General features: G+C 36.5%; 1 protein-coding gene across 1 annotated transcript in view; it reads right to left on the bottom strand.

Annotated features, from left to right (window-relative positions):
* Window positions 1-4,895: 4,895 nt before the first annotated feature.
* The window catches only part of SPIN1 (spindlin 1), a 113,445-nt gene continuing 106,856 nt past the window's right edge, over window positions 4,896-11,484 (bottom strand). Inside the window, exon 5 of the mRNA XM_006872580.1 lies at window positions 4,896-5,661. Within this exon, the coding sequence (XP_006872642.1) occupies window positions 5,462-5,661 (200 nt within the window). The 3' untranslated portion in view covers window positions 4,896-5,461. The remainder of the gene's footprint in view (window positions 5,662-11,484) is intronic.

Raw genomic sequence — 11,484 nt, 5'->3', positions numbered from 1 at the left:
CTGAGCTAGGAAACAGCCTAAAACATACCTACAACCCAGTCACCTCTTATAACAGAGAATATATAACCAGAATGCATGAATATGCCCCATCCACACTCTTTGCTACACAGCCAGTAAAAGGGCAGGTGGAGATTATCTAGAGTTATCTGGATAAACAAATAAATACTGCAGTATAGAAACTTAAAATTATATGACATAGTCCAAGCCAATGAAATAGAAACATTAGACATGATTGTGCACTATGAGCATTACGTAATTCAGTTTTAAGAAATATATTAATTTATTGACATGTTTAAAGTACGCTTAAAATAGGAAAATATATTCCTATTTTAATGAAATGGAAAATCATTATGTAATTTCTTCAGCATATTTTCTGTGAAACTGAGGAACATCATTTATTTTTCTAGTATACAATAACTTTGGGTTTTAATTCTTTAGGTACAAATACTGGGACTTTTCATAGAATTGTTAAGAGTTAAATGAAAAAGTGCTTGGCACGGTACTTATAAATACTTATTATTGCTTTATAAGAGTCCTGGTATGATGCTGTAGGATAATCACTGATTTGCTAATCACAAGATCTACTATTCAAACCCTCCAGCCACCTCTTGGAAACTCTAGGTTCGCTATAAGTCAGAACCAACTAGATGGCACTTAACATGCACACAATACACTTTATGGGAGGAGTCCTAGTGTGGTAATGTAAGGAGCTCTGGTAGCGTAGTGGTTACGAATTGGGCTGCGAACCTTAAGGTCAGCGGTTCGAAACTAACAGCTTGCTCTGCTGGAGAAAGATGAGGCTTTCTACTCCATTAAAGATTTACACCCTCGGAAACCCTGTACAGGGTCGCTGTGGGTCAGAACCAACTTGATGGCACTTAACAACAACAACAGTGTGGTAATTTAGGATAAACACTGACTGCTAACCAAAAAGTAAGCAGTTCAACACACCAGCCACTCCTTGGAAACCCTGAACAGGGTCGCTGAGTTGGAACTAATTTGACAGCACTTAACAATGACAGCACTCTCATCAGTCTCTTTCACCAACTCTACACTCAATGAGCTTAATACAAGTTAGTTTCCCAAAGGCCATTGTAGTCCCTTCTCCAGGTATCAACCAATTTTGGAAAAGTAGGCAAAAGATGACATTTCATATCCTAGCCTTAACCATGACTTTCTAAGGCCAAATTGAGTTGTTGTTAAGTGCTGTTGAGTTGGTTCCAATTCAGTGATCTGGTATAGGGTTTCCAAGGTTGTAAATCTTTGCGGGAACAGAAAGCTTCATCTTTCTCCTGAGGAGCAGATTATGGACTCAAATCACCAACCATGTGGCTTGCAATACTGTGCTCATTGAACAGAATCATTAGGTTTCCCAAACTGAGTAGGGAAACAACAACAAAAAGTAAACTCTACTTTTAACCTCACTGATTAAAATTACTAAGTAAAATAAAACATAGAATATGTTTTAATATTGCCATCACTCACCCTTATCATTGAGAAATGGAGATTTTGCACTGTAGAATCTCACTAACTAGTACTGAGTACAAATGAAAGTATTATAGGTAATATTCAAAGCAACAATAGACACAAAAGTTTAAAATAAAAATTATGATAAAGTTAAGCCTATGAAAGATGGAACCTGAAAAAGGAGAAAACCAATTCTCCACTAAAACAAGAAATAAGAAAGCAGTAAGACAACACTCTGGCAAAGGCAGAAAATCTGCAAGATCTGGAAAAACAGGGCAGTCCAGTCAAGTTCTGATTCTCACAGGTTCCACTGAACTTAATTTTACTTAAAACCATTCTAAGTTTAAAATGTTGTAATAAATGAAAAATTCTCATTAGTGTCAAATCACAAACTTAATACTCTTGACTAATATACTCGTATTTGGAATATGAATTATTGCCATGTTTTGGTATTATAAAATGCTATCATAAATTAAAATTCTATTTCTTTCTGTTCTTATGAATAATCTGATCTTTGCATGTAGTGTAAAAACGTTTTACAAAAGCAGTTTTAACATATATTTCTCTCATGAGCACAAAAGTTACAGTCAGAAGTTGCACATAAAGGGTTTATTTTAAATGTTTTGAGGATAGGATAGAGTTACATCATAATTATAAAAATTACTTACAGAATTAACAGATTTATATTGTTTATAACTTCTAAATGCAGAGAACAGGGAACTGTGTACACATTGTATAAAATAAACTGAAAATTAAAAATGAATTCAAGCTCTACAGATGAGGCCATTTATCTAAATTTCAACTGTGAACACTAAGACCTCTGAACTATACACTTCCATTCAAACTGCACTAATGGTGTAAATACAAACAGCGCAGCATTTCCAAGGAACCACAAACAGTTCAACCATAATTACTTTCTGTTATAATAATTGTTTCTGTTTTGCCTTTGGAGAACTTTTTTTTAAAGACAATTAACTAAAGAATGACTTTAGGCACTACAATTTGTGACAATCAAAATAGTCTTCTAATGGGTCTACAGCTTTCAAAAAATTCAAGTCCAATGCACTTCAGGGTTTGGCACATAAAACAACAATAGAAATAAAATCTGTTTTTAGAAGTAACTGTGATTTTTTAAAAGAATACACAGTCCCTTCAAATGCTGCATGACATATACAAGTGGAAAATTACCTTCTGTTGGCACTACATTTGCTTCACCAGTGCATTTTTATCCTACAACCACTAAAACAGCACAGTAAGCAAATATACAGAAAACTGAAAACAAACAAAAACAAAGAAAACAAACAAACAAAAAAAACCTAGATACCTTTAACATGCAATTTTAGTTAGTTACATTGAACATTCTACTTTAGAATAGAGCATGCAAAAAAGGATGATCTGCTTTTAAGAATTCTCTTTGAAGCTTTTCATGGCAGCCTGACATCTCTCTCTCTCCCTCTCTCGCACACACAGTACAATAATACTATAGCAGGTAAATGAGAAAGGCGAATAAATTTTATACACAGATTTACGTCTTGTGTCATATCACAAGTCCCATGATCATTTTGGAAGTTAATGTTGAATTCCTAGAATAAGGAACCGACATTTAGATACCAGGAAAATGCAAGCAATGCATGCAGATCTGAAACATGAGCCTAAAATGAAGTCAAAGACACAAGAGCCATGGTAGAGTTAAGTCACAGCATCAATAAATGTGGTGTAAGCCATCAAAAAAAAAGAAGAAGAAAAAAAGGAAAATTAAAATCCTTCCTCTTCCCTCAGCCCTAAAAACAATAAATGGATCAATTATTAAAATAATAACTGCATGTCATATTCATCTACAGACTAGCAAATCATGTGGTGTATTAAAGCTGCTAAAGTTGCTTGCAGAAATCCACAATGCAAGTCATTAGGTAATACTAAAAACATTTCAGTTGACCCAAACCTCAGCATACTTTAAAATGAACTTTATTTTTCACTGTACCATGTTATGCACATATTGGGTGTGCTGGACACACTCACTGCTATGCCACAAGTATCAGCTTGGGCTCATGGAGCCAGGGACACATGCAGAGATTCCACAGAAAATGGGAGACAACAGAAAAACACACACCAGATCTGCAGAACGAAACTTGGCTTCAAACACACAGGGAACATTTATGACCTTATGTGCTTTCATAATGCACTGAAAAGCCTGCCTTTGGTTGCCCTGGGTGGAAAATTGGGGCCCAATGTGACTGCAGCTGTTACTATCCAAAAGCATGGTTAACAGCCATACATTTTAAGGCTAAAATGGGAGTCAAGCAAAACATGAGTAGAGATCTTTAAACTACCAAATCTCTAACATTAGGAACATCATAGCACAGAGGTCCCTTGGCCCTCAGATCCACAATCTCTGGTGCATGGTCAGTCTTCTGCACACTCAATAGAAAAAGTCAAATCTCAGGTCTGACTAGTTTCACATACTGCCTTTTTCCTTGCTTTCAAACCACAAAAGGTATACCCATAATAAAGTGATACATAGTAATTTTGGTGTTAAACCAACCAGTTTTGCAGTTTTACTTTAGTTTAAAACGAATTTGCAGGAGTAAATCATGAAAGGATTCTGTGGCAAAGGGCTGCTATCACACCAAGAAGCTAACATAGATGATGGAACCTTATATGGTAAAATATCACTGACATGCAAAATCCTAGAGTCACTAAATGGAATCCACATAACAGCATACTGTAAGCAAGAACATACACCACCACAAAAGGTATCAACAGATTTAAGCTGTTATTTGTCAAGAGATTCTTTGTGGGGAAAAGCTAGGGGGGAAAAGGCCTTCTAACCATAATCATGTATCAATAATAATAATTTTAAAAACCTCAAAGAACTTATTAGAAGGGAAGAACGCCACCCTTAAAAATGCACATTTCTAATATAAAAGTATTGTGTTCTTCCAAGAACTTAAAACACATACACACAAACCACTGATGTACTGTTACCGTTTAAATTCATATACTAAAGTCCAGGTTATGAATTTTGTACAAATAATGGGCCAAATGTGCCATCCAAAATACACCTTATTATACTTTGTGTACCAAGCACCTGGGTTTACTAAAAAAAAAAAAAAAAAAAAAAAAAAAAAAAAAGGTATTTGCATTTTTAAATTGTTTTAAAACAACAAAAAAATTTACAATAATTAGAATCAGTGGCAGCCTTTTAGCCAGATAGTTGACCAATCTGCAAAATATCTAATGTGAGTCATTAACTTTGATTCAGATTCTGACTTATCTTTTAAAGCCTCCAGATTTAAAAGGTGCAGTATACGTTCACCTTTCCACAAAAGCTGAACATCCCTATGTGCTTCTTGTATCCAAATTTAAATTTAAATAAACAAGAGCATGTGTGTGTATATCCATATATACACATATGGATATAGGTATACGATTGACTTATATCAAGCACTCCTGTTAAACTGGAGAAAATTACCTAACCTCCAATCCACAAAGAAAGGACTGCCAACAGAGAGAGAGAGAGAATATATATATCTATGTGTATAAATACATACTGTATGTATATATTTATATATATATATATACACATTGATATATAGATAGGTATAGATATAGATCTCAAAAAGGCAGTAACAAAAAAAAAATACCAAAGTACACTTGCATTGTGGCAGCAGAATAAGAGAGGGTGAAGGGGACAATGGTAAGATCTATTACAGTTTTCAATGATTATGATATTAGCTTAACTTCTACCATTCCGTATTTGCCTGCAACTCCTCTCCAAAGAGACAGACATCTTTTTTAAGAGGAAGGAGTTCCTTACACAAAATGCTTTGTGTTCACATAAATCTACTATTCAGAACAAAACAGTTTTGCTGGCAGAGATTGTGGGTTCGCAGGGACATTTAAGCTTTCATTAAACTGGAAAGCAATCAAGTCTTTATGTCTACAATTTATACATTTAAGAGTTCCACAAGTTTGGCAATGTTCACGATGACGTCTAGGATGTTTTTACCAAATCGTAGACATAAATATGGAAATCATCATCAAACTTGATGAAATAGACAGATGGTTTGGCTTCTACTTGATGAATGACCATGCCAGTCCTTTTGGAGCCATCTTCTTTGGCATATTCCACTTGTTTGCCTACCAGGCTGTCCACAACTTCTCCTGGTTCCCTTTCTGCAGGAGGTGAATCATCTGTATTTAAAAGGGGGGGAAATGAAAAGTCAATTTATAGATAAACATGAACTCATGTGTCTATTTAAATAATTTATTTTACAATATCCTGAATTTACCCTCAATTATCCAGTCCAGGCCTTGACAAACTTTTCCTTAAAGGAGCAGAACCTAAGTATTTAGACTCCACTGTATTACACACCTCACCTTCCTAACCTATTCTCAAAATAAGGAGATTTGTACTACTTTAAAAATAGGAGTTAAACTCCACTGCAGACCAATTATAAGTAGAGCACAAGGATGATCCAAGCACCAGTTTTTTAAAGTTCCCTAGAGTAAGCTTAATGGTTTGCCTCTTTACTCACAACTAATTTCCTCAATGAATGACACGGTCCAGTAACAGAACACATGAACATAGTATTACCAGTTCAGTAAAATAGTATAGACAGAGGCTGAACTCTTCAGAATTCTCCTCCTCAAGAAGCATTTTCATACTGACACACTTTTATGTTGTTGTTAAGGGCCATCAAGTTAGTTCCAACACAAAGCAACCCTGTATAAGGTTCCCCTGAGGAGTGGCTGGTGAGTTTGAACTGCTGACTCTGTGGTTGATACCAACCTTGCTGCCCAGTGCTTATCCGACAGCACCACACAGGACTCCTCTATAGTACTTTATTATTTAAAAAAGGAATTCCAAATATACGTTCACACTTCACTTTAACCCTAATCTTGAGCAACTCAAGGGACTAATCAGAGAGAGAACTGTATCAGAAGCAGAACGGGGGCTCAAACACCTGACCATTTCATTGTTCTTCCTATCAATCACCAGTTTCTAATGGGAAATTAATTTCCAAAACTCTAAAATATTTTGCAGCTTAGACAAAAGAAAGAGTAAGATGACAAAGAAGTGGACAGGGAGACAAACGTATAAAAGAAGTTAGGAAAGGGGATGTGTGTGCAAATGACGTCACACTTTCTAATACCAAGTTAATAGCACTCCCTGAGGGCTATCCATTAACTCTACAAAAATGTCAAATTCATACAAGTTGACTACAAGAAATACAGTCATAATATATGAAACTCTTTTGTACTTAGATAATTTCCATTAAATGACTAAATTACAAACTAGTAAATAAGCTGAAAAAACCTCACTAAATACAAGAATTCAAGGTCAGACAAGCGCATATTTGTTGTTAGGGATCATAGAGTTGGTTCTGACTGACAGGTGACCTTGTGCACCACAGAACGAGACACTGCCCATCCTCACTTTTTTTTTTTTTTTTTTTTTGGCTATATTTGAGCGTCATTGCTTTGTTAATTGCTGTCATTGCTGTCACTGTGTCAATCCATCTTGTTGGGAGTCTTCTCGTTGACACTGACCCTCCACTTTACCAAGCATCATGTTCTTCTCCAGGGACTGGTCCCACCTGATAACATGGATGAAAAACGAGAGACATAGTCTAGCCATCCTCACACTCTAAGCGTTATGGCTATACTTCTTTTCAAGGCAATGATTCTTCTATGGCCTTCCTTATTCATTGTTCAAAGTTTCACATGCATATGAGGTAACTGAAAATAAAAGGTCTTGAGTCAGGCTCAACTTAGTTCTCAAACTGCTACTTTTGCCCTTTTACACTGAAAGAGGTTTTGTGCAACAAATATGCCTAACGCAGTATGTCTTGATTTCTTAACTGTTGTTTGCATGAGTGTTGATTGTAGATCCAAGTGAAAAAAAAAGTCTTTGACAACTTCAATCTTTTCTCCCTTTATCACAATGCTATCTTTCATCCAGTTTTGAGGATTTTTGCTTTCTTTAAATTGAGGTGCAATACATACTGAAGGCTTTAGTCTTTGATCTCCATAATTTTAATTTTAAATTCTCTACACTTACAGCAATGTTGTATCATCTGCATATTGCAGATTGTTAATTACTTCTCCAATCCTGATGCCACGATCTTCTTCATAGATTCCAGTGTCTCATGTTATTTGCTCAGCATACAGACTAAGTACAGTGAAAGAGTAACAGTTCTGGTGCACACCTTTCCCTTTGTTCTCTTCACACAACTGCCTCTTTGTCTATGTACAGGGTCTTCATGAGCATAAATAAGTGTTCTGGAAAATACATCATATACAATGTTACTCACAGTTTGATTATTATCTACATAGTTCAATGCTTATGCATAGTCAATAAAACACAAGTAAACACCTTTCTGGTATTTTCTGCCTATAGCTAAGATCCCTCTGATGTCAGCAATGATATCCCTAGTTGGAAATCTGGCTTTAATTTCTGGCAGCTTCCTGTTGATATACTAATGCAACTATTTTTATATTTAAAATTCTTCAGCAAAATTTTACTTGTTTGTGATGTTACTGATACTTCCATATTTCCATATTTTGTTGGGTCATGTTCATTGAAATAGGCATAAATGTAGGTCTCTTCCAATCGGTTGGTCAAGAAGTTTTCTTCCAAATTTCCTGGCATAGATGAGTGCATGCCTCCAGTAGGTTAAAACATTCAATTTCCATCAATTCCTGGATGCTTGTTTTTCACAAATGTGTTCGGTCACCTTGGACTTTCTCAATACCATCAGTTCTTGATCATATACTATATCTTTATATAGTCAATCTGTGTATGCTGTCAAATTCTTTTGATGTTCCGTGAATCATTCAATACTTTGCCCATAGAATACTTCAATTCCAGGTTTAAATATTTTCTTCAGTTCCTTCAGGTTGAAAATACTGAACATGTTCATGTTCTTCCCTTTTTTTTTTTCTAATTCCAGTTCTTTGCATATTTCATTACAATACTTTTGTTCTTTTTGAGCTGCCCTTTGAAATTTTCTCTTCAGCTCTTTTAACATTTCTTCCCATCACTTTGGCTTTTCTACACTCAAGAGCATGTTTCAGGGTCTCTTCTGACATCCACTTTGGTATTGCTCTCTTTTTAATGACCTGTTGATTTTTTCATGTCTGATGTTCTCAATGTCATTTCATAGCTCTTCTGGTTGTCGTCCAATGTATCAAGTATGTTCTTAAGATGTTCTTTAAATTCAGGTAGGATATATTCAAGGTCAAACTATGGCTCTTGCAGACTTCTTACAATTTTCTTCAGCTTCAGCCTGCATTATGAGCAATAGATAGTTTGTTTCACAGTGAACCCCTGGTCATTTTGGCTGACACTGAATTTCTCATCCCTTCTGACAAATACAGTCAAATTGGTTCCTGAGTATTCCATCTGGAATAGTCTATGTGTATATACACCTTTCATGTTATTTTAAAAGGTATCTGTAATTCCTTTTAATAAATATTTAATAATTAAATACCTTTGAATAAGTTGTCAGTCTTGCAAAATTCTATCATGAGATCTCCAGCTATGTTTCTATCACCAAGATTGTATTTTCCAGCTATAGATACTTTTGATTCCAACTTTTGCATTCAAATCACTAGTAATTATCAATGAATCTTGGTTGCATGTTTGATCAATTTCATACTGAAGAAGCTGGTAGAATTCTTCAATTTTCTTATCATTGGCATTAGTGGTTGATAAACACATACAGTTGAATAATAGTGGTATTAAGTGGCCTTCTTTTTGTTGTTGTCAAGTGCTATCCAGTAGATTCTAACTCACAGGGTTCCTGTATAGCATTTTCTGAGGAGTAGCTTGTAAATTTGAACTGCTGATCTTGTGATTCGCAAACCAGTGCTGATCCTACAGCACCACACCAAGAGTCCAGTCTTCATTATAGGTGTGTGGATATTTTTCTATCATAGACAGTATTGTACTTCAAAACAGATGTTGATGTGTTGTGGTTTTTTTAAATGATATATTATCACCAATTTTGTCATTCCAATATGGTAAATTAAACTATACAATTGTCTGATTCAAAATGCCAATATACACACTATTGCTGTTAAGTGTCACTGAGTCAGTTCTGACTCATAGTAACCCTGTAAAATGGTTTCCAAGGAGTGGTGGTGAATTTGAACTGCTAACCTTGCGGCTGAGTGTTCATCTTATAGTACATACCAGGACTTTCCTTAAGTATATAAATAGGTTCACTTTTCGGTAAAAACTAAAATACAATGACTGTCCTTTTGTAAAAGTATCCAGTGTCTGCAGATACATGTTTCAGGAGCTAGTCCCGAATTACTCTAGAAAAGAAACAGCTTCAGCACACCACTTCATCTTCACTACCCGTTACACACCACTTCATCTTTACTATTTGATACAAATGAGTTGATTCTGATAAATGGCAATCTCATGTGTTAAAGACGAGAACAGTTCCACAGGTTTTTCTTGGCTGTTACCTTTATATACAAGCAGATTTCCATGGTCTCTAGTCAGGGAGCCCCCAGGTGAAGGTCAAACCACTAACCTTTAAGAGCTTTAACAGTTTGTGCCACCCAGAATCTTCACTAGGGTGGCTACTATCAGAAAAAAATAAATAAATAAATAACAAGTGCAGGCAAGTTGAGGGGAAATTGGAATGGTTATACATTACTGGTACCATTATATAATGGTATAGTTACTAAAGAGATATATATATATTTTTTTTTTCTTAAATGTTTTATTGTGAATTATGTGATAGTTTACATGGGAGAACATTAGTTTTACATTCATTCTATCATATATCGTCTCACTGCCATTGTTATAATCCCCTTCATGCAATCCTTCCCCCCATACTCCCCAGGTCTTCAGCACACAGTCCCTCTCCCTCTCTGGATCTAAAATCTCCAGCTGCTCCATCGCTCCACGTCATCATTTCTGCCTCCATTTCAGGCATCACTGCTTCTCTGGGTAGGGTCCCACTCTCTGCTCTTCTCCCTTGATGGTCCTAGGGACCTCCGCTCCTAGACTGAAAAGTTAAACATTCCCCTCCTTGCTATAAAACATCTACCTTTACATTTCCGACCCTCACCTCACAATCAGTCCTGATAACAATTATTCACTATTGTATCACAAGAGACCCAAATGCATTTCATTGCATCAGACCCGCCTAGACTGATTGGATACTATTCGCTGGAGATTCTACCTTCCTCCAGGCCCTCTGGATCTACGTTCCCTATTGAAACCTTGTAAGCCAGTCACTTCTTGCCTTTGTAGCTTCCCGCCCCCCATTTTGGGTAGCCAATGTCCAAGTTGTCCATCCCTGTCGACTGTGTGTGGAGGGGGTGGGAATGATTCTTGCTGTAAGGACTTGTTCCCTCTTTTGAGCTACTGCTTCCATAGGTGTAGGTCAAATTCATCAAACTGTATGAGAATACTTTTTTTTTTTCCCCCTCTTCTTTTTACTTCTGGTTGAGCTCTAATCATCCAGTCACTGAAGGGATATTATCTGCAAGTGTGGGTATTCTTATGCATATGCCCTCTCTTCTTATCAGCTGTACACTTCACTCTCCACTCTAGGCCTCTGTGGCTATGTCACTGACTCTGGGCCCAAGAGTCCCCAGGTCTTGCCACACTGCTGGTCAACCAGGTCTTCACCTGGGTTCACAGAAGTCTACTGAACGTTGTGGGGCTTACCTCACCGCTTCAATGCTGTTTTTCCCTCACTTCCCCTTATCGGTGTTGAGAGTGGGCACCAATCACAGCATGTATTCCCATTGAGTCTTAGTCTTGGAAGGGAGTTTGCACTGAGGGGACCCGACCACTTGCCTTGATGTTTTCTGGGCAAGCAAGTTGCTTGTTCTTGTAGTAACAGTCAGTCTGCCTATGTTGTTTTATATTTTTCCTGTAGGTGTTTCTTTCAAGAAGTTATCTTCTGTTCTTCTAGCCACTCCAGGTTGGTCTGCTTGTCCTTTCAAGTGGGAATTTCCCATCTCTGGAGATCTGGATGTGGTTCA

The sequence above is a fragment of the Chrysochloris asiatica genome, unplaced genomic scaffold, assembly GCF_000296735.1.
Source record: "Chrysochloris asiatica unplaced genomic scaffold, ChrAsi1.0 scaffold00205, whole genome shotgun sequence".
Taxonomy (NCBI): domain Eukaryota; kingdom Metazoa; phylum Chordata; class Mammalia; order Afrosoricida; family Chrysochloridae; genus Chrysochloris; species Chrysochloris asiatica.
The sequence above is the reverse complement of the archived record's forward strand: the minus strand, read 5'-3'. Positions and strand labels throughout refer to the sequence as shown.